Genomic DNA, 24,561 nt, shown 5'->3' on the forward strand with positions numbered 1-24,561 from the left:
GGGCCGGGCCTGAACCCGCCACCCTCGGTATATGGGGCCGGCGCCTTACCGACTGAGCCACAGGCACCGCCCAGTCAAGGCCGTTTTAACATTACAGGGTACTAGGTCCAAGTTGCCTTTGAAAAGTGATGATGTTCTGAGTAATCAAAACTGCACTTAAGAAATTTTTTTTTTTCAGATACCCACAGTAGTAGGTTCAGTACTATTATCTGTTTAGCAAATATATAATGTTCCTCACAGCTACCTTATCTCATTAATACTATCAAATGATTTTATGCTCTATTAATTATAAGAGCACTTACAATTATTCTAAAATAAACTACATGTGAGTGACGCCATTTTGGGCGGGGGCTTTAGACAATGGTGAAGACATAAATAAACACAGCAAATCTGCACTTTGGGTGTCTTGAGGTCCATGGGTTGAAAAGTTCTTTCATCTACATGAAGTTTAAGCCAAAGTAAACATGCACACTCCATTTGAAATTAATGTTCTATCTACGTCATTTCAAGAATTGATGTTTCCATTTATCAAGGCAACAAACTCCGTAGGGGAAATGTTAGTATAATCAAAGTTAAAATTCTACTTTAAATGATTTTCTATTCTTTGCTTTTAATTTTTGAGTAGCATGACGAGACCACAGGAGACTTTATGAATTATTAGCTTGTCCAATGCTTTATTTCTCCACGCAAGGGCACTAAGGTCCAGGGAAGTTCTCTAGCCTGCCCTAAATCACATGGCCATACTACAGAACATTTTGCCACCCCAAGCTGCATTATGCTCTAGAGGTAAAGTGCTCTGTATGTTTACACTTGTGACAAAATGGCATAGCAAAGACATTCTAAAATAAAAGATGTAAGAATCACACTTAGATTGGCTTCTTAGTCTATAGGTAGAGAATTCAGGATCAAAGAACATACGTCTTCATGGAAAAAGCTGGGAAAGTAAAGGCTGTGAGCCTTTTATTTTTCCCATCATCCAAATCAAACAAAATGATATATAAGACATTTACAAATCTGTTGTGTGGCAAGTAATACTACATACACAGAGTTCTGGCATTTTCCTCCCCAAACCAGATTTTTCACACACTTCATGTCATTCTAGATTTATAACTTGGGATTATAAACACCAGAGAACCAACACTTATGAGAGAAAGCAAAAAATCCCTGCCGCTCTCAGATTTCACATTATTAAAAGAAACAGACATTACTAATCCAACAATTTCTCTATTCTTTACCAAAGACAATGATAATAAGAGCGGACATTATTTGAATCAATAGGTAAAATAAGGAACCAAAGTCAAACAATCGTCTAAGAAGAAGCATCTAACAGTTCTTGTGACTCTAATATATAATGAATAATAACTGGAATTGGTGTTCACTGACAATTCTTGAGGCAACTTATTTTTAATTCATTTCTCTTTGTATTTTACTGTGGTCCTGCTAAAATTATCTCACATGGATTATTCCTTCAAAAGTTACACATTTAGTGAAACTATTATAATAATCAAAAATAATGTACTGGATCCTAAATAGGGACAACAGCTCTCAAAACACATTTAAAAAACAGGCATCATCTGGTTGGGTACTTTAACCATACAGAATAGATAAGATTGTTGCTTATGAACTGGAAAACCACTAAAAAAACTCTTCAAAAAGGCCAAACACATTTCATTTTGAGAAATGGAATGGGAGTGGTATTCTTACAAGGGCTAACGAAAATCAAAATGCTCTGGAGATGCTCTAAAGTCAAAGAATAGAATGAACAAAGGCTTACTTCAAAGAACTTCTGAATGACATAATTCCCAAACACATCCACCATTAGTTGGTAAGCAGCCTGGAGGATTTCATTGAACACAAGCTGGCGCTCAGCTGGTGTGGCACGCTCTAGCTTCAGCTGAATGAATCTGAAATACAAAGTAAAAAGGGCAATCATAACATTTAAGGAAGACTTGGAAGTAAGCAACTGGTAACTCAATTTAAATATTGTATCCATTCTGAAACTATGCACTGAGTGCTACTTGTGTATACACACATGCACAAAAGAAACTGTTACTTAAATTCATCACTTCAATTCACTTTCAAGAAAGAATTACTAAAAAGAGGAAGCACTCTCCAATTTAACTGACTTTTAAAGGTATATTTAAAATTTTACGACACTGCATTCCAGTAGGGCATACGTACTGAAGTGTATTTATGTGCTGGGTAGCAGTGGGGTGGAGAAGTGGAGAGGAGGGAGTAGAGGCAGATGTAGCACAAGCTATGTTCTACTTGACCTTTGCCTTTAGAAACCAGTCCCCTATCAATGAACTCAAGGGTTATGGTCCTTACTACTCTTTTACTCATTTTCATACAAAGCAGTACTCATTATCTTCTGAAGTAGCAGCTACTCACTTTGGCTTTTTTAGTTCAAGAAAATAAATCTGCCTCTGAATCTGGCCTGTATGATCCAAATACAAGAAATCCTTGCCCAGAAGCAAGCTGGCAGACCTTAAAGAGGAGGTAGTTCTTTAGAAGCTGCTTTGCTGGACACAGACAAAGAAACAGAAACAAAGAGAAACGGCAAAGAGGGAATGGTGATGCCACCAAAATTCTACTTGATCTCTAGGACCAGGTTCCCCTTCTGTGAAGCCCACTGGTGCAGCCAGGCAGGAAGGGCAGCCCACTGAATTCTGTCTCCTGTAACAGCTTCTTTTCTTGTGACTACACAAAGCGTCACTTCTCCAGAGTAGAACAACAAAGAAAAGTAGTAGTGCTGTCTTACACTGCCAAGATTCAAACTTGTATCTCAACAGTGTATTTTTGAGAGCAAAAGATTGTTCATAATGCTTATGATAGCAAAAGTGTGTGTATGTCTTTGTGTTAGTGTTTCTGTTTATTACACTGGAGATTTGTACAAACTAGAAAAACTAAGCTAAATCTTTCACAAAGGTAAAAAGGTTAAGCATGTGATCTGGACTATCAAAGGCTCTCTTCAAACACTTATTTTTCTGGTGACCCTCACATCACATCCCTTTGAAATAAATAGTGGGAAGCATACCAAAGACATGCTTTATTTAAATTACTTTATGGCAATTTCTTTTAGTATACCTATCTGAGGCAAAGAATTAAAGGCATTAAGATTTCAGTTACCTTAAGTGCCAAAGCCAAGTCCTCACCTGGACCCATGCTGATCTTGAGAAAACTCCATTATATGTCCAGCAATCTCCCGCAGTTGTAAATTGGGGTACCGGTTGTTTCGAAAATCTTCCAAAAGCCTGCTCCTGCCAGAGGGCATGACATCCGACATTCCGTATCGCAAACGAGAGGAAGAAAAAAGGGTGCTGCTAGGACTGAAGAGGCTGGAGGCGCTGCTGGCACTGCGGTACTTGGCTTCAGCGCCCGGCGCAGCAGAAATGTATCTTCCACTGCCATTTGTGAGTCCTCCTGTTGGTTACAGAACACAAGGACTTGAGACCATTCTTAAGGAATTTTATTCAAGAAAGGAAAAAGCACCCATACATGAAAGCCTGCATCATCTCTGATTCCTTCAATTCTGTTGCTTTTATGTTAAGACAATTCTATTAGTGTCATGACTTTTATAAGGCCAATTCACCAACCTGGAAGGAAACTTTTACACAAAGATGGAGAGGGGAATCACTTTTACTGCTGATGATATCCTGCTAGCAAAAATGTAGCAACAGTTGCACAGCCCTTAATAAACAGAAGGAACATGCCTACCATGTGCACCAGCACCTGAGCAACAGCAGTAAGGACTCGGAAAACACAAAACACACCAAAATGTCAGTGGTTTAATTCCACTGTGCGCTCCATAGAGATTCCCTTTGTTCTTGAATAACCCCTACTCTGCCATCCGAAACCCACCCTAAAAAAATCAAGTTATCTGGATTAGTCTGTTTTATTACAGGGAACTGCTGAGAAAGCATGCTTTGAAGGAATGATTGTAAAGCATTCCAGGCCAAGGATGAAACACAGAGGATAGAAAAATTGTCACTTTGTAGCAGGGCGTTGTGGCAGGCGCCTGAAGTCCCAGCTACTTGGGAGGCTGAGGCAAAAGAATTGCTTGAGCCCCAAGAGTTTGAAATTGCTGTGAGCTATGATGCAATAGCACTCTATTGTGCCGAGGGCAACAAAGTGAGACTCTGCCTCAAAAACATAAATAAATAAACATAAGCAAGGAGGAGCATTCCAAGAAATGAGGAGGGAATGGGTGCAGGATGAAGAGAGAACCACATGTAGGCAGGACATAAAACCATTAAGAACTACACTTTAGAGAGATATACATATTATATTAGCAAACGGATATACTTATGTATATATCCCTTACTCTTTTTCTCTTTGAGATGGGAGATAGAATTTACTAGAGATCAATATTTTAGTCACAGGTAAGAGCCTAAGTGGTGCCAGACGCAGTAGCTTACTTCCTATAATTCAGGTACTGGGAGGCCGAGACAGGTGGATTGCCTGAGCTCACGAGTTCGAGACCAGCCTGAGCAAAAACAAGACCCTGTCTCTAAAAAATAGCCAAGCATTGTGGTGGGCACCTGTAGTCCCAGCTACTTGGGAGGCTGATGCAAAAAAAAAAGAAAAAAGAAAGGAGGGAGGAGCCTTTTACTGACTTCACTGTTCTCTGAAGTATTTATTTTGTCAGTGGTAGATTTCATAGGGCTGTGTCCTATGACAACTTTCCACAAGAGAATAAGGGCTAAATGTTATATTTAAATTATCATGTGCTTCAGCTGTTTTTTTTTGTTTGTTTGTTTGTTTTTTTGTAGAGACAGAGTCTCACTTTATGGCCCTCGGTAGAGTGCCATGGCCTCACACAGCTCACAGCAACCTCCAACTCCTGGGCTTAAGTGATTCTCTTGACTCAGCCTCCCGAGTAGCTGGGACTACAGGCGCCCACCACAATGCCCGGCTATTTTTTTGGCTGCAGTTTGGCCGGGGCCAGGTTTGAACCTGCCACCCTCAGTATATGGGGCCGGTGCCCTACCGACTGAGCCACAGGCGCCGCCCTGCTTCAGCTGTTTTATAAAGTTCTGTAAATGGGGCTCGGCACCTGTGGCTGAAGGGGCTAGGGTGCCAGCCATATACACCAGAGCTGATGGGTTCGAATCCAGCCCAGGCCTGCCAAACAACGACAACTACAACCAAAAAATAGGCAGGTGTTGTGGCCTGTGGTCCCAGCTGCTTGAGAGGCTGAGGCAAGAGAATAGCTTAAGCCCAGGGGTTTGAGGTTACTGTGAGCTGTGACAGCTCTCTACACAGGGTGACAGCTTGAGACTCTGTCTCAAAAAAAAAAAAAAAAGTTCTGTAAAAGGGTTTTCTGCCACTGACCATCTAGTGTTACATCCTCTAACTATATGGAATGTTCTCATTTATTTGCTTTCTGTACTCAGAAGTCTAACAGATTTCTAATGGACAAAGCCCTGCCTTCCCACCTTAAAGATAAAATCCCAAGGTCTAACATCTGGCTCGGTATTTAACCCAGGCAAAGGCAATAGTGTTCACCAAAATATTTTAAAAATAAGTTCACCCCAACATCGCACCAAGGTAGCCCTAAATTAAAATAAACCTAAGACAGATCATTTATAATGCATGACAATAATGCATCTGAAATACATTCATTTTTAAATGGTTAGTTTTACAGATGGTAAGTCTCATTAAAAGAACCAGGTAGAAATCACAAAATACTGCATTTTGATTGAGAATAAGGAAGTACCTAAAATCACACACAAATGGTAAACAACCTGAAATTAATCCAGGTTACTGATCAATAACTTAGAAACTCCTATTTCAGTTGAAGCAAGGACAGAAAAAGGCATTTTGTGTTTAAGTTTTGCTTTTCCTGAAAGACTAAAGACACATAGAACCTTGAACAGAAAGAACAGAAAGAATAAATTTTAGGAAGATAGGAATTCTATCATGATACAAGAAAACTAAATGCTTATATTCTTTTGCCCTGGGCTGATTATAAACTTCTGAGCTCATTTTTACTCTTATTTCACTACTGTAGGAATGAAAAGGCACAACAGTTTTCTTTCCAGTACACACAGAAAGCCTGGAGGTTCTCAAATATGCACTTAAAAAACTGTATGTGCTACCTCTTGATACTTAAGAGCTTTTAAATGGCATAGCCTGGGGATCATGCAAACACCCACAAGCAAAGGCCAGGTGCGATGGCTCACGCTTGTAATCCTAGCACTCTGGGAGGTCGAGGTGGGTGGACTGCCCAAGCTCAGGAGTTTGAGACCAGCCTGAACAAGATCTCATCTCTAAAAATAGTGGGGCGTTGTGGCGGGCGCCTGTAGTCCCAGGCACTTGAGGGGCTGAAGCAATAGAATCGCTTGAGCCCAAGAGTTTGAGGTTGCTGTGAGCCGTGACACCACAGCACTCTACCATACCGAGGGCAACAAAGTGAGACTCTATCTCAGAAATAAATAAAAAAAAAAAATAAGCAAGAAGGAACATTCCAAGAAGTGGGGAGGTAACGGGTATAGGATGAAGAGAGATCTAGGTGTAGGCAGGACATGATACCATTACAGACTTTTGGGATATATATATATATTAGCAAACATATATATGTGTGTTTTATATTCCTTATTCTTTTTCTCTTTGAGATAGGAGGTAGAATTTACTAGAGATCAATATTTTAGTCATAGGTAAAAGCCTAAGTGCTTTATCTAACCCACATAATAAACTATAAATGAAGGTTACAGACCTAGTTGTTAATAATACTCATAATTAACTATTACAAATAATCGTGGAAATGATACTATTAAATTGAGAAATATGACACATACTTAAGCCCAATGATACCATACTTCTAACATCTGTCTTGTTCAGGATCACAAAAACTTTTATATATACACATTCAAATGTGGGGAAGACGGGAGGGAGAGATCAAGAAAGAATTTCACTTATTAAATATTATAATTTTATGCCAAATCTGGTAGCTCAGATGAAATGAACAAATTCATGGGAAGGCACAAATTATCAAAACTGACTCAAGAAGAAACACAAAATCTACACCTACAAGATATTTTATGTAAATAAATTACACTAGTAAGTAAAACTCTTATTACAAGTAAGTACCCAGGCCGAAATGGATTGATTACCTGGTGAATTTTACTCTTCCAGAAAATAGAGAGGAGTGGTACACTTCCAAATTCATGCTATAAGGTCAATATCGTCCCTACACCAAGCTACATAAGCACATCACAAAAGTAAGGAAAACAACACAAGCCCTTCATGAATACAGATGCAAATATCCTCAACAAAAATATTGGCAAACTAGATCTAACAGGACCAAGTGGAATTTATCCCTAGAATGCAAGGTTAAATAAACATCTAAAAATCAATTGATATACCATACTACAGTCCCAGAATAAAGGATTATAAACCACGTGATCAATAATAAATACAGAAAAACCACTCGACAAAAGCCCAATCCCCTTCACAACAAATAATAAAACAAAATAATAAAAACTCAACAAACTTGGAATACAAAGAAATATTCTCAGCCTAAAACAGGGTATCTACTAAAAATAAGTAGTGATACTTAAGATATGAATCATTTACTGTCAAGATCAGGAACAAGGGAGGGATGTGTGCTCTCATCTATTCTATTTAAAACAGTACAGGCTGAGTATCCCTTATCTGAGATGCTTGGAACCACTAGTGTTTTAGATTTCCAATTTTTTTTTAGGATTCTGGAATATTTGGATTATACTTACCAGTTTAGGATCCCAAATCCGAAATCTGAAATGCTCCAAAGAGCGTTTCCTTTGAGCATCAAGTTGAGACTCAAAAAGGTTTGGATTTGGAGGCATTTTAGATTCTAGATTCTCAACCTATACTAGAGGTCCTATCCAGTGCAATCATGCAAGAAAAAGAAATATAAGGAATCCAGATTAGAAAATTGTTTTTTTATTCTCAGGTGATATAATGCTACAGCTAGAAAACTATAAGGAAGCCATCTAAAACCATCAGAACTACTAATAACTAGGGCGAGTCCACAAGATCGATATGCAAAAATCAACTGTATTTCTATAGGCAAGAAATAATTCAAAAATAAAACTAGAACACAATTCCATTCAGAATAGCATCCAAAAATGACACAAACAAGAAGAAATTTAGCAAAGAAGTACAAGACCTGGACAATGAAAGTCATAAAACTTTGCCAAGGCAAAAAGTGCTAAAACAACTAGATAGCCACATGTAAAATGATGAACTCTCACTTTTACACAATACACAAAATTAACTCAAAACAGATCCCAGATTTAAATGCAAGATGTAAAGTAATAGAATTTATGGAATAAAACGTAAGAGAAAATCTTCCAAGGCCTTGAGTTAAGGAAAGATTTCTTGTAACAAATGCACGATAAATTAGGACCTTATCACAAAGAAAAACCATCACACTTTAAAAGATACAATTTTAAAAATGAAAGAAAGCAAAAGACCAGGAGATAAAGGATTTGTATCCAGAATATACAAAGAACTGTTACAACTCAACAATAAGATGGGAAAAGCAAACCCAAATTTAAAAATGGGTGAAAAATATGAGCAGCCATTGCAAAGATAAACAAATGGTTAATGAATACATGAAAAGATAGTTTATAAATCATTAGTTTATCAGGAAAGTAGAAAATAAAACCACAATCTTGGAATTGCCATTTCATGCTCACTATAATAATTACAGTAAATAAGACAGACAACAAATGCTGATGAAGTAGAAAAAATTGGAATCCTTACACAACAGTGATGGGAATACAAAATGGTACAATACATAAAATAGTTTGGCATAAAATCCAGCAATTCTATACTTCTGGAGAAATGAGGCTCGTCCACAAAAAGACCTGCATGCAAATGTTCACAGTAGCATTCGTTCTAACAGTCAACACTGGAACCAATGACTGTCTGTCGGCGGTGAGTGTACAGACAAACGGTAGTGTAGTCAATAAAACAGAAGATGACTCAACAAAAAGGAACAACTACTAACACACGCTACCCTGTGAATGAATCCATAAAACATGCAGAGGAACAGAAGCTAGACAGAAAAGACCACACAGCAAGTGGTTCCACTTACATGAAATGTCCAGAAAATGCAGATTTACGATACAAAATAGATCAGTGGTTGACTGGGGCTGTGGGCAGCAATGGGGATTAACTGCAAATGAGTAGGTGAGATCTTACTAATGGGATAATATTCTAAAATGAATTTATGATGACTGCACAATTCAAAGTTACAAAAATTCATTGAATAATATACTTGAAATGGGTGAATTTAATGATATGTGAAATATAACTCAAAGTTTTTTAAGTGTGGACTTTAAATAGTTGTTAATGAAACCCACTGAAGTTTCTTAAACAGGCACTCAGTATGTGATTTTTAAATAATTAATGGGGAATATTACTGAGTGGGCCACTGATTTTATCTTTAGAACACTCTAACACATGTCAGGCTACCAGGAGGAAGTACAGAAATGATGAGATGGAGAAAAGATCCCCACTGAGACAAGGGAGATACAGGCTGATATGTACGTTCAAACACTTACTAGCAATGTGGTACTGGGAAGGAAATTCATTAAACCACACAGAGCTTAAGCTTTCATGTGTAAAAAGAGTTCTTTTGAGTATTCAACATAATGAATACAAAATGCTTAGTATGGCTGCTCATGATCAAGTAACTGATGGCAGCAATGAAATAATATTAATAACAGAAAATGTACTTATTAGGTGTGGCCCAATACATATATAAGTTTCTTGCACCAAAATGTCTTCAGGGCCTTTGTATGGACATTGTTAGACACCAAGTATAAAAAGTCTATAATCTCTAGGTTGGGACTAAGGCAGAGAAGAACCTTTTCTCCAGAGAACAGACTGAGCTGAGGTAAAGTTCTACCAATCAAAACCCAAAGTTCCTATGGAATGGCACCTATGGGGTGTGCACCACATACAACAGAAGTCCCTGCAAATGCGCACAGATAAAATTATTTACAGGTGAATATTTCTTTTAAGTAACATTAAACGAGGCAGGCAGTAAACAAGAAATAATATATACTTTACAGGGAAAACATGAATTAAGAAGTAGTACATTGAATTACTAATATACTGAAAAGAGGAAAAGCTCCATTTTCGTATACAAAGCAACATTTAGTTCAGGACTTGAAAAACTATAACCCACAGAACACATGTGGCCTACCACCTACTTATATAAATAAAATTTTATTGGAAGATAGCTACACACTCATTCATTTACATTTTGTCTGTGGTTGCTTTCACATTTCAACAGCAGAGTTGAATGTTCATTATAGAGACCTAAAATATACTGGGCTGACTATTCCCCCCAAATTTTGCAGGTTTAGTTTACTTGGTTAGTTCTCAGTGTGTGATGACATTGTTCAAATGTTCAATCGAAGAAGTTAAAAGGCCATGTATTTCTGATAAGGCACTAATTCAAGATATCCTGGGCATATCGTGTGACAAGACACACAATGAAATTGCATGCTCTGGAGTGAAAAGGGCTGCACAGGAAATCTGCTCAAATCTGAGATGACCCAGGCAAGATACATTAAGTTCTGAGACACAGGGATAATAGGTAGACCTTCCAGGGTTGGCCCCAAACTATTAACACTAGTAGGTAAATGCTAGGTCAAGGAATATTAATTCCTTCCTTCTATCCATGTATCAAACTGGGACTTTCACATCCATCCCCCTCCTGATTTTGCATTAATCCCTAGTCTCTTGTGCCTGATTTTGCATTAATCCCTAGTCTCTTGGGCAAGGGGTATATTGCACTTGGGAACACTTGTGCAATATACCCCTTGCCCATCTATTATGGACCTACCAATCAGGAATGTCCCTATGACTTTTCTAAAGTAATGTCCACATATAACCTGAGAAAATGAAATCTACTACTATAGTTCTTACTGTATAAAACTTGAAAATACACACACATTCATGAATGTGTACATTACTATAAACATATTTACATAGTTTGGCCTTGAAACTCACTTCTTTCAAACTCAGAAATAGTACTCTTAGTTCTAGAACAGTGATTTTCAACTGGTGTGCCACACTGGTGTACCATGAAAGGATCTTAAGTGGGCCATAAAATTTTTAAAGATTAAATTATTTTTAAGAGAAGCCCAAACCACAGTAAGTATATTCTTTTCTTACTCTTTTTTTGATCAACATAATTTAAGTGTGCCTCAGAAGTTTAACAATAGGTTCAAGTGTGCCATAAGATAAAAATGGTTGAAAAACACTGTTCTAAAATAATAACTCTATTGCCTCACCCACTTCAAACTTTGATTTTTAAAAATGACTTTCCAGTTGATCTTTCCAAACAGAAGCACCCTATTTGTTTATAGTCATTCCTTACTTCTGAGTTCATGAAGATACTTTTCATCTGCTGGTTAAAAACAGACTCTTCTAGGGCGGCGCCTGTGGCTCAAGGAGTAGGGCGCCGGTCCCATATGCCAGAGGTGGCGGATTCAAACCCAGCCCCAGCCAAAAAAAAGAAAAAAACAGACTCTTCTAGGTAGAGACCACACATGCTAGCAGCCTTGCCCAGGACAATCCTGATTTAGGCCCATCATCACAGAGTGATTACTGGTAACACCTTATTCACACACACAGTGTCCTGGCGTGCACAACACAACATAGGGTTATTCTACTTCTAAGAATCAACTTTCCCCATCCAGGAAATGATCAGCTTTTCAAAATTGATAAATAACTGAGGGAAAGGAGTGTGTACGATGATTCTGAAACTAAAAAAAAATGTCTCCCACGTCCTGAAAGATTTAGAAAATATTACCAAAAATGATAACAATTTTTTTTTTAATTCTTACATCCTCTTTTCCCTCCTCAGTTTCTAGGATCTAAATAGTAATATTTTTTAAATGCCATGCATAAAACCACCTAAATATATAATAGAAAAATACTTATCTATTCATTAGCATCCTGTATGGTTTAAAAATCTAAATTTACAAGTAATTTTTAAGAATATGGCAAAAACTTTTAAATAAAATGCTTTATGTGGAAAACAAGATATTGAATATATACACAGGAGAGGGGAAAGTCCAAAAATAAATAAGGTAAAATATTAATTATGGGGCATTTTAGATGGTGATACTAGGGGAACCAATTTTTTGTCTGTGTTTTCCAGCTTCACTGATATGAACCTGTACTATATGTACAATGAAAGACTCAATTAGCCAATGCATAAAATTAGCCAAGCATACTAAAGCTGAAGTGAAAATACAGGGAATGTGCCCAAACTCTAATAAATCCAAAACTATTATAATGCTATACTGCCTATAGGTACAACTTGAATGATATTATGTATGAGGTATTTATGGAAGTTACAGAACACCTAGGACACTTCTAGGATAAAGGGACTGTCCTTTGCTTATGCAAAGTATTTGTAATGTCATTGGTGGCAAAAGACTTCTACTAAAGTTCAAGGTTGTGTTAGAGTAATGGTTCTTACCCAGGTTTAAGCTTGAAGAGGATCCATGTGAAGAGAGGGAAGGAGGTGGTGTCTGTGAATGTCCTGGTCCCTGACTAGGGAGAGGCATGCCCACGGGTCCAGGAGAGGAGGAAAAGCTAAGGCCGTTATAAAAACTGTGTCCAATGGGGGTCAAGCTGCTCGATGTCCTCTTATAAAGGTCACTGCTGCCAGTCAGGGAGTCACGGCGGGAGCCACTGCCAGTGTTGGAGTTTGCAACTAAAATGGAATTAAAACAATGCAGATAAGAACAGGCCTGTTCTTCGAAGAACAAGCCCAGTGACCTGTTCCTAATACTTGATCCAGACTCCTTACCACTGCAAATTTGTCAGCAGAGACAGCCTAAATGTTAATGTAGCAGTTCTAGGGGCAGATTAAGTAATAAAGAGGACATGGCTCAGGTAAACATGAAACTTTGGTTCAAACCATCACACGTATGCCAAATTTACCTTCCTTTGGTGTCATATATTATGGGATGGGGAGGGTTAAAAAGCTCTGACGGCCACATGAGCTATGAAAAAGGTGAAAGAAAATGGACTAGAAAGAATGTCTTTCATCAACCAAAAAAAGTTCTAGTAGAAAAATGGAATACAGGAAAAAGATTTGTAAATGGGGTACCACCCCTCTACATAAGTCATACACGAAAGCCTGTTTTCTCAGTGGGTCCATTCAAGAATTACAATTCCAACTAAGAAACTTTCTTCCAAATATGTCCTTCTACTCTGGGGATCACATTGGTTCACAATCTCTGTAAGTATCCCACTGTACACATTACTACATTCCTGCTTGTTTTTCTCCCACCATTAAAAATCTCGTTCTAAAATCCTTCCTCCCAATTATCCACCTTAATTCTGTTCAAAAGACTGGAGAAAACTCGAAATTCTGTGAAGCCTGCAGGCCAAGCACTCAGCTCAGTCATGGAGCACTCAGCCCTGTGATCTTTGGTAAGTCCTCCTCACTCATCTTTTAAATATCCGTATTTCTATAGTTCCCCCCATATTCTTCTCAATGCCTGCAAAAATCTCCCCTGCTGTTCAAATCACTGAAACAGACTACGTGAGTATAAATAAGCAGCAACATGAGCATGGACCTGAAATAGGCTCCAATTATACAATATGATTTCAATAGTCCATCATCTCAAAGATTCTGTGGGATGGCTGGATTCCCACAGGATTCAGTGCAGCTCTGCCTGTAGTATCTGTCCAGGGTTCCATGCATTGTCAGTGTTCCAGGAAGATTATAAAAATCATTAAAATTCAGTTTTAACAGCACATCAGTCTGATTTCTACCTGCTGTTCCAAACCCTCCAAGGGCTGATCCCAAAGTGGCGCCAAGAGAACTGCTACTTCCAAATCCCAAGGATGTGTTGGCAGGCTGGGCAGAGCCTTGGGAGAAAAGGGAGCTGCTCTGTGAATTGCTGTTCAGAGAGTTGTTGCCATAGAAAGAACTGGAAGCCAGGTTGTTGTTGGGCTGCTGCTGGGGCTGGGGCTGAGGCTGCTGGGTTCCTAAAGGGCGAAATGCTCCATTTGTTGTTCCAGCAAGACCACCAGCTGCTCCATTTGCTGAAGCTGCGGCCGCTGCAACAGCTATGAAAAAGAAAGCAAACTGTTTATAAAAGGGATTGGCCACATTTCCAAGCCACAATTTTATCCTTAAAAAAAAAAAAAAACTTTTAATACTGCCTATCTTTTCAAAACACACAGAAATCTTATTTAAAAAAAAATATATATATACAAATCTGTCTTTGATCCCGAAGTGTAAAGTTTCTATTTTCTATTTCTACTTTCTTTTTTAAGTGAAAAATGTTTCGACTACGCTATGCTGGTAGCTTTAAAGATTCTGTAGTTTTTTAAAGAGTACAAACATCAAATGTACCCACTAAATACAACCACTTCCTACAATCTTGAATTCCATAAATATCTATGTCAAGGTTTTCTTCCCAGAACCGTGTAATCCATATTCTAAAGTGGCTCAAATTCCTATTTAGCATGCTGCTCTCTTCTAAATGTTCCCTCTATTATTTCTAATTAAAAACAAACAAATAAAACCTACCATATAATCTAAAATTTAAAGTTTAAAAAAAAACAAAAAAAACTTATTACTCCCCAACCCTGCATATAGCTCGGGGCACTTCTCATTGTCCTTTCCCATTCTTCCACCCCTGCACCAAAAAGCCTCCCTCCCCCCAATTATCTTACAACAATGACTTCTATTTCTGTGATGTTGGCCTTGGACTTTTGCCAACAGAGCCATTTTACATGAGTTATCTCACAAAAAACTTCCTATGTTCTCAATAGAACCAGGCTGTATGTGGCCCTTAAAGAATCCCCCGAGATCACTTACTGCTTCTGGTGTCTCTCTGAAATACTATAGGGTAGAACTGCTATACTGAGAGTTGACAAATAAAGCATATTTCCACATTTATCACATCAGTCACCTCCTTTAGATCTATGACAGGAGTCCACTAAGACATAAGCTCACCTGCTTGTGCAGCTGAGGAACTAATGATGACTGGGGCAGGAGCTACAAGTCGAACAGGAGCTCCAAGACCATTTCTCGCTCCTGCATTAACTACAAGGGCACCAGTTTGGTCATAGTAAGCAGCAGGAGCCAAGACTGGATAACCTGAGAAAATCAAGCCAACACATATATGAAACAATATCTCCTATACATCAACATATTGTAAATAATTACAAACTCAGCACTATCAGACAGATATACCTAGATTACATCCTATTCCACACCACCACGTAAAAAGGCGAATGACCATGAATCCCGGGGCATCCAGATAAAGGATAACATTACTACCTGCCTCATAAAATTCTTGTGAAGATTAAATTAAAAGATATACATGGGCAAGGTGGCTCAGGCCTATAATCCTAGCACTCTGGGAGGCCAAGATGGGAGGATCCTTTGAGCTCAGGAGTTCAAGACCAGCCTTGAGCAAGAATAAGACCTCACCATTACTAAAAATAAAAAAATCAGCAGGCACTGTGGTGGGCGCCTGTAGTCCCAGCTACTTGGAACGCTGAAGCAGGATGACTGCTGACCAGAAGTTTGAGGTTGTTGTGAGCTAGGCTGAAACCACAGCACTCTAGCCTGGGCAACAGAGTAAGACACTATCTCCCTCCAGAAGGGAAGAAGGGAAATAAGGGAAGGAGGAAAGGATCGAGCATGATTTCTGGCACTTATTAAGTGCACAGTAAGGGGTAGTACTACCATTTGCTAGTGTTAAAAAAAAGATAATTTGGTAGCATAGGGAATGCTCTGTGCTCTTCAAAGTGCTGGCCTAGGTTACCATCAATCATAAACTGACAATTTTTCTATGTTTTCCTAACTAAACAAATAATGGAGGCTACAACTGATTACAGAAACCATACTTTCAAACCACATAATAACATAAGCATGAATATCCTGCAAGTTAACAGCAAAGACCTAGACAGACTTCAATAAACAGATCTTTTACTATTATATAAGATGGAATCCCTAAACCCTATTTTGAGCCATATGAGAAAGTGCAGGTGATTTCTTAATAAGACATAAATGCTGAGGAATGACAAAACAAATGAAGTGAGTAATTCACTGAATTCATAAATGGACCAGCTGGCTATCTGCCTATGCTCCACCGTTAGTAAAGGTCCATAAAATTAAGCTGAGATCTCACAAGGATTTATTTCAAATGAAGAATATCAAACTAAATTCAATCCCATACAAAGCAAAGGATCAAATGACAATGGACCAAGAACAATATATATTCAATATATTATACAGACATCTATTTCAGAGGTAGGCAACTAAAAATGACCCCTATTATTGGTTTGGGAGAAATTCTAGAAATGTAAAGAATGACACACACATTCGAAGAGTCCCAGCAATTTCTTCCTAATCATGCTGCTCAAAAATACCACAAAAACTAAGCCTTAGAGTGATAATAAAGTAGCTTGCCATTCTGTCTATCACTGACCTTGAATGAGAAAATAGATCATGGCCACAGAAAATCCACATATTCCAAGTTACGTGGACACTCACGTATCTCCAACGCATTAAGACATAAGACTGGCTCAGAACAATGCTCTCATCAATGAACTATGATCTAAGTGAGGGCAAGTGTTTATCATCCTTGCCAGTCCCCAAATCAAGAAAAGCCTAAATGAGATAAAAACACTGTTCGTTCTCCTCTGCATAAGCACAAACTTTCAGACTTTCACCCCTTCCCCACCCCCACCTGCCCCACAGTACTGGGAACAACAACAGAAACTCACCTGGCATGCCTGCAGCCAGACCTTGTCCAAACGCAAGAGCAGAATTCACTGCTGCAGCTGCCACAAGTGGATCTGTTTGCTGTCCCTGTTGGTTCTGATTTGGAGTCAAAGGGCGCTGGCTTGCTCCTCCACGGAGAACCTGGAAAAGGAGGCAGAAGTAGGTCAACCACTTTCTCCTCACTGAAGTATCTAAGACCTACCACGTGTTCAAGTGAGTTAACATTTAAAAATGAATAGTTGTGGCTGGGCACAGTGGCTCATGCCTGTAATCCTAGCAATTTGGGAGGCTGAAGCAGGTGGCTCACCTCAGCTCAGGAGTTCAAGAGCAGGTTGAGCAAGAACAAGACCCCATTTCTTAAAAAAAATAAAATAAATAGCTGTGTATTGTGGCGGGCGCTACTTAGGAGGGTGAGGCAAGAGGATAGCTTGAGCCCAAGAGTTTGAGGTTTCTGTGAAATGTACTCCATGGCACTCTACCAAGGGTGTCAAAGTGAGACACTGTCTCAAAAAACAACAATGAAAAAGATTAATAGCTGTATAAGCTTCTATTACTTGGGCTATTTAAAAAAAAAGAAAAATTTGGGGTGGCCCCTGTGGCTCAATTGGTAAGGCGCCGGCCCCATATACCGAGGGTGGCGGGTTCAAACCCGGCCCCGGCTGAACTGCAACCAAAAAATAGCTGAGCATTGTGGCGGGCGCCTGTAGTCCCAGCTACTCGGGAGGCTGAGGCAAGAGAATTGCTTAAGCCCAGGAGTTGGAGGTTGCTGTGAGCTGTGATGCCACAGTACTTTACCAAGGGCCATAAAGTGAGACTCTGTCTCTACAGAAAAAAAAAAGAAAAATTTAATAATTGTAAAACATTTCCCTGTAGTGGTTTGATATGGCATGGTTCAGCAACCATAGCTTAGTTGTTAGGGCGCCAGTCACATACACCGGGGTTGGTGGGTTCAAACCTGGCCCGGGCCTGCTCAACAATAATGACAACTACAACAAAAATATAGGCAGGCAGGCTCGGTACCCGTAGCACAGTGGATACAGTGCCGGCCACAAGCACGCAGGCTGGTGGGTTTAAACCCAGCCAGGCGAGGTAAACAAAAATGACAATTGTAACAAAAAATAGTCATGCATTGTGGTGGGCACCTGTAGTCCCAGCTAGTTGGGAAGCTAAAGCAAGAGAAATCTCTTACGTCCAAGAGTTGGAGGTTACTGTAAGCTGTGACCCCACAACACGCTACCAAAGGCAACATGGTGAGACTCTGTTCCCCTTCCCCCACCCGCAAAAAACAGCTGGGTGTTGTGGCAGGCACCTGTAGTACCAGCTACCCAGGAAGCTGAGGCAAGAGAATCGCGTGAGCCCAAGAGTTTGAGGTTTCTGTGAGCTGTGACATCAAAGCACTCTACCAAGGGCGACATAGTGAGACTCTGTCTCAAAAATAAATAAATAAATAAAAATAGAAGGTTTTTAAAAAACATATATATAACAAAATTTCATTTTACCATTCTTAGCTTAAACATGGTACCTATACAAACAGCAAAAAGCACATGAAATGGTGGCTCATTCATCAAATACTTTATTCCACGCTTCTCATAAAGTTCTTGTGAAGATTATGTTAAAAGATAAATCAGAATGATGGCTGGCACATATTAAGTGCACAGTAAGAAGGTAGTGTTATTAAATAATGCCTACCACTTGATAGGCAGGTGGGAACAGAGCAATGAAAAGAAAAACAAAGCCCCAGCCCTCAAGAAGCTTTATATTCTGACATATAAGGCAGAAAATAAACACTACACACTATCTCCAACAAAAAATGGATGAAGAAAGGAAGACTATGATGGAGGAGAGAGGTTCAGATAGGATAATAGGTTCAGATAGGTTCATACCCACATTTTATGTTATTAAATGTAACATTCCCAACACACACACACAAAATGAAATGAGAACATTGTCTCTACTCTTTAACATTATTCCTATGAGTTCAACAACTTTGATTTAGCAGGCTTCTAACCTATTTCTATTTCTCCTCTCATAAATTCCAGAAACAGGCTCATTTAAATGGAAATGAGTGGCAGTCAAGTTCAGTGCAAAATACCAATCATGCCAACCACTGATTTTTTTAATAAATGAAACATAAATTGAGAGATGTTAGTGTTATCTGAATAATCTTTTTTATAAGTAAAACGCCAAGTAAAAATGCAAAACCCACACATCAAAGCTAAAATTACTGAAGTTTCTAACAATGTGTTTCTGCAATATTTTCTATTTATAAAAGTTAAATGTGCCAGGGACGGTGGCTCACGCCTATAATCCTAGCACTCTGGGAAGCCAATGTGGGTGGACTGCTTGAGCTGATGAGTTCAAGACCAGCTCTGAGCAAAAGCAAGACCCCATCTAAAAAACTAGCCAGGCATTTCGGTAGGCGTTCATAGTCCCACTACTCAGGAGGCTGAGGCAAAAGGATTCCTTGAGCCCAAGAGTTTAAGGTTGCTGTGAGCTGTGACGCCACAGCACTCTAACCAAGGGGACAAAGTGAGACTGTCTCAAAAAAAAAAAAAAAAAATTGAATGTGGTCAAGAACTTGGGTACAGGTTATTCTTGGGACTACGATTGAAAAAAAATAGAAAAAAACACTAATAATCAAGTATAAATGAATGTAAGTTGAACACTGACCATACTGGCAAGAAGAGACGTGTGGACAGTTAATTTACCCAAAGTCTCTCATTTCCTTATCTGGAAGTAGTGACAATTAACAGGTGATCTTATTAGAAATATTAGATTTATTAGAAATACTTGAAATAACGTCTGTAAGGCACAATGCCTGATACCCAGTAGATAACTAATAACCAATAGTTAGTAACTACTATTATCAAAATAGTATGCAATTGTTTTCTGTTTATGACCTAAAGAATCCAACCAACTTCACAACAGAATATGTTTTGGGTCAGGCTTGGTGGCTCATGCTTATAATCTTGACACGCTGGGAAGCCAAGGCAGGAGGATTGCTTGACCTTAGGAGTTCAAGACCAATCTAAGCAAGAGCAAAAGTGTCTACCAAAAATAGAAAAAAATTAGCTGGGTATGGTGACAGGCATGTGTAGTCCCAGACACTCAAGAGGCTGAGGCAAGAGAATCATTTGAGCCCAGAGTTTGAGGCTGCAGCGAGCTGTGACTGTACCACTGCACTCTACTCAGCATGATCAAGACTCTACCCAACCCTCTAAAAAAAGGGAAGTGTTCCAAACTACATGGAAGCATAAAGGGGAGACTAGCACAGCTGAGTGGGCCAAGACTTAGAAGATACCTACACAATAATCCAGAAGAGATCTCATTCTAGCCAAGAAAACAGTGCACACAGAAATATGGCAAATACTAATAGTTCAAACTGCTTAAAAATTTTTAAAAGGAATGGAAGTACTGCTTGTATAAGGCATAAAGAAGTTAAGTCTTACATGTAGGTAGGAGCTGTATGAAAGGGTGAGACTTCCGATAGACTAGATAAGGTGCCTGAAAAAAGAGGTAGTCAAGACAACTACTGAGTCTGACTTTAATGAAGAAGGAAAGCAACATACGTTAGATTTTTTGCCCATGCTCTAGGAATCTGTGTAGTACCCTTAACTATAAATCAAAGTTCTAAAGTCATCTGCCAATATTCATGTTTTTTAATTTCATCAATAGCTGTCAAATCTACAAATTTTATAAAAACAATTATAAAATTTTACAAGTTAACATTTTCAAATCAAATAAAACCCTTAAAAATGGCTGAATTCACAAAACATTATCCTAGGAGTTAGTTTACTACCTATCTTGATAATGCACGAACTTTAAATTTAAATTTCTAATTGAAGGTACTGCTTCAACATTTAACATTTAGAAGCAACCAATCCATTATAAATAAGTAGCTGATCAATGAAGATATTCTAATTAATAATCATTCATCCTTCTTAGTGGTTCTTCCTCGTGTTCCCTAGAATCATCATTGGCAGTTTCCTTCAACCTAGAAGAAACTTCAGAGGTATCCTAAACTTCTCTTTCTCTCTCTCTCTTTTTTTTATTATTATTAAATCATGGCTGTGTACATTAATGCAATCATGGGGTACCACACACTGGTTTTCTATACCATTTGACATATTTTCATCACATTGGTTAACATAGCCTTCCTGGCATTTTCTTAGTTATTGTGTTAAGACATTTATATTCTACATTTAGTAGGTTTCACATGTAGCCTTGTAAGACGCACCGTAGGTGTAATCCCACCAATCACCCTCCCTCCGCCCGTTATACCCCCACCTTCCCCATATTCTTAGGTTATAGCTTTCATATGAAAGCCATAAATTAGTTTCATAGTAGGGCTGAGTACATTGGATACTTTTTCTTCCATTCTTGAAATACTATACTAAGAAGAATATGTTCCAGCTCCATCCATGCAAACATGAAAGAGGTAAAGTCTCCATCTTTCTTTAAGGCTGCATAATATTCCATGGTGTACATATACCACAATTTATTAATCCATTCGTGGATCAATGGGCACTTGGGCTTTTTCCATGACTTAGCAATTATGAATTGGGCTGCAATAAACATTCTGGTACAAATATCTTTGTTATAATGTGATTTTTCTAAATTTCTCTTTCTCAAGATGTAATATCTAACACCACATCCCCAACAAGTTTGCCATTTGTGTTTGGGCTGAACTAAATGCCAAGGAAGCTTAAATTTTTTAAATACATTTACAGAAGAAAATAATTTAATTTTAAAAACAGAAGAAGAAAAACATTTTTATCAGGTATCAAAGGAACTTTAAATGAGGATGAAAAAGAAATCAGAAGATGGAATAGGCATGTCACTGACTCCCCTTTATCTTCCAGCAATTAGAATTAAAATGGAGAGAACAGAACATAACGCTGTCTGATAAAATCTGATCGCCAAAATTAAAGTACAGGCAGTCCCTGAGTTATAAACATCTGACTTCACGAATAATCGCACTTAATGTAAATGCACCTGTCCCAACTTACATACAAATTCATCTTAAGAACAAACCCTACAGAACCCATCTCATTTGTAACTCAGGGACTGCCTATATAACAAGAGCCTCTCATTGTAATTAAAATCATTTTGAAACTAGAAACTGGCAAGCAAGCTCACACACACACAACCCCAAACAACAAAACAATGTCTATTTTTTTTAAATTAATGCTAGCCCGGCATAGTGGCTCATGCAGGTAATCACAGCACTGTAGAAGGGAGAGAAAGGAGGATCACTTGAGGCTAGGAGCTCAATAACAGCCTGAACATAGTGTGTGCCTATCTCTATCCAGGAAAAAGTAAAAATTTAGCCAGGCAAGCTGGTTATGTGCTTAGCTACTCAGGAAACTGAGCCAGTAGCACTGCTTGAACCCCAGAGTTGGGGACTACAGTGAGTTGTGATTGTGCCACTGTACTCCAGCCTACACAACAGAGTGAGACCCTGTCTTTAATTAAAAAAAAAAAAAGAAACTGATGCTAAAAAATTTTTTCTTAGTACGGTCTGTAATTATGGATGACAGAAAACACTAAAATACAAATATTTTTCCTATCCATTTTATAACAAAGAAATATTCCTTCAGAGAACTCATGCAACTTGCCCTAGCTATCACCAGTTAATGGTAGAAGAAAGACCAGATCTCAGATTTTCTTTAACTCCAGACATCACAGTAAGGCTAGAAAACAAGCTGTGAAGGGAGAGATTTGTATTCAATTCTTAACAACTTAATATTTGTATGACCCTGAGCATACAAATTCCATTTCTTCTTCAGCGGCACCTGTGGCTCAGTGAGTAGGGTGCCGGCCCCATATACCGAGGGTGGCAAGTTCGAACCCAGCCCTGGCCAATCTGCAACAAAAAAATAGCTGGGCATTGTAGCGGGTACCTGTAGTCCCAGCTACTTGGGAGGCTGAGGCAGGAGAATCGCCTAAGCCCAAGAGCTGGAAGTTGCTGTGAGCCATGATGCCACAACACCTAACCAAGGGCAACAAAGTGAGACTCTATCTCTCAAAAAAAAAAAAAAATCCATTTCTTCAATCATAAAATGAGAAACTGTGTATCTACTTATCAGATTTAGAAAAAGGGATGGAAATTATATAGAGAACTTAGCTTTACACAGAAATCTTTGACTAATAGTAGTTATTACTCTTATTTTTGCACACTGATAAAGCTAATTTTAAAACATAGCAATTACTTCAGTCTTCCAAATTGACAATGAGTTGGTAGCCATTCAACAAAAGTTCATCACACAAAGAAATATAAACTTATCCACAAAGAGCAGATATTAAGAAATTTATTTAATGGAGAGCACTCATTCTATCAACAAATTATTCACTGAATTTCCTTACACACACACTATAAGAACTTCATCTGCTGCCAAGAAAATCATCTAATAGTTTCCAACAAACAATTAAGACCTGTATTTTTCCTATAATTTTATGGCATCTAAAAAAATTAAACATACATTCTGAAAAGCAAAAAAAATCGTTTGATCATACGGTATGGACATAATGAACATGGTGTCTATGAGCATGGTGTCTTGCCTCCAGAGACAGCTTTTATTTGACATGTATCAAAAACCTAATGCATTTCATTTGATCCAGGAAAATTCCCTTATAAGGAATTTATTCCAAGGAAAGAGTCATGGACTTATACCAAACATATTAAACAGTCTCATTTATAACACCAAAATATTGCTAAGTGAAATATCAAATATAATGGATTACTCAAAATAAAATACCTTTCGATGGATTTAAACATACCATGTAAAGATATTACAATAAAAACGACACTAAGGCTCAGCGCCCATAACACAGTGGTTACAGCGCCTGCCACATACACAGGGGTTGGCAGGTTCAAACCCAGCCCCAGCCTGTCAACAACAATTGACAAGTGTAACAAAAAATAGCCAGACATCATTGTAGCGGGCACTTGTAGTCCCAGCTACTTGGGAGGCTATGGCAAGAGAATCACTTAAGTCCAAGAGTTTGAGAGAGGTTGCTGTGACCTGTGACGCCATGGCACTCTACTGAAGGCGACATAGTGAGACTCTGTCTCAAAAAAAAAAAAAACACTAAATAATAAACCCAGCCCGGGCCAAAAACTGCAATAAAATAAATAATAATATGGTAAAGTATGAAATCAAGATATAAAACGGCTGGGCGTGGGGGCTCACTCCTGTAGTCCCAGTGCTGTGGGAGGCCGAGGCAGGTGTATTGCCTGAGCTCAGAGGTTCGAGACCAGTATGAGCAGCAGTGAGCCAAAGTAAGACCCTGTCTCTACTAACATCAAATACAGCCAGACATTGTGGTGGGCGTCGGTAATTGCAGCTACTGGGGAGGCAAGGGGACAGAGCATCGCCAGAGGAAGAACATCTCAAAAAAAGAAGAAAGAAAATGGAAAGAAAAAAAAAAAATGGGGCAGCTCCTGTGGCTCAGTCGGTAAGGCGCCGGCTCCACATACCGAGGGTGGAGGGTTCAAACCCGGCCCCGGCTGAACTGCAACCAAAAAATAGCTGGGCGGTGTGGCGGGCACCTGTAGTCCCAGCTACTCGGGAGGCTGAGGCAAGAGAATCGCTTAAGCCCAGGAGTTGGAGGTTGCTGTGAGCTGTTCCACCGAGGGCCATAAAGTGAGACTCTGTCTCTACAAAAAAAAAAAAAAAAAAAAAAAGAGTACTTCAAACGAAGAAGAATGAACAAGCTAAAATTAAAAATAAAGATAAAAATAAAAAAAATTTTTAAAAAGATATAAAATCAAGTAGACAGAATAATAC

At 38.7% G+C, this 24,561-nt stretch overlaps 1 protein-coding gene and 1 non-coding gene across 15 annotated transcripts in view; both read right to left on the reverse strand.

Annotated features, from left to right (window-relative positions):
• The window catches only part of PUM1 (pumilio RNA binding family member 1), a 153,816-nt gene that overhangs the window by 17,150 nt on the left and 112,105 nt on the right, over nt 1-24,561 (reverse strand). For 12 of the 14 annotated variants that reach the window (XM_053576851.1, XM_053576850.1, XM_053576848.1 and 9 more), the window contains 6 exons: nt 16,774-16,912; nt 14,993-15,136; nt 13,801-14,097; nt 12,494-12,730; nt 3,156-3,423; nt 1,775-1,904 (listed from right to left, as the gene is read on the reverse strand). In XM_053576851.1, coding sequence (XP_053432826.1) covers nt 1,775-1,904; nt 3,156-3,423; nt 12,494-12,730; nt 13,801-14,097; nt 14,993-15,136; nt 16,774-16,912 — 1,215 coding nt within the window. The remainder of the gene's footprint in view (nt 1-1,774; nt 1,905-3,155; nt 3,424-12,493; nt 12,731-13,800; nt 14,098-14,992; nt 15,137-16,773; nt 16,913-24,561) is intronic. The other 2 variants (XM_053576846.1, XM_053576845.1) reach the window with 1 other exon arrangement.
• LOC128575693 (small nucleolar RNA SNORD103/SNORD85) lies at nt 16,567-16,639 on the reverse strand. Its single transcript, XR_008377106.1, has one exon. It is a non-coding gene; the product is annotated as a small nucleolar RNA SNORD103/SNORD85 (small nucleolar RNA).

Source organism: Nycticebus coucang, chromosome 22 (assembly GCF_027406575.1).
Source record: "Nycticebus coucang isolate mNycCou1 chromosome 22, mNycCou1.pri, whole genome shotgun sequence".
Classification (NCBI taxonomy): Eukaryota; Metazoa; Chordata; class Mammalia; order Primates; family Lorisidae; genus Nycticebus; species Nycticebus coucang.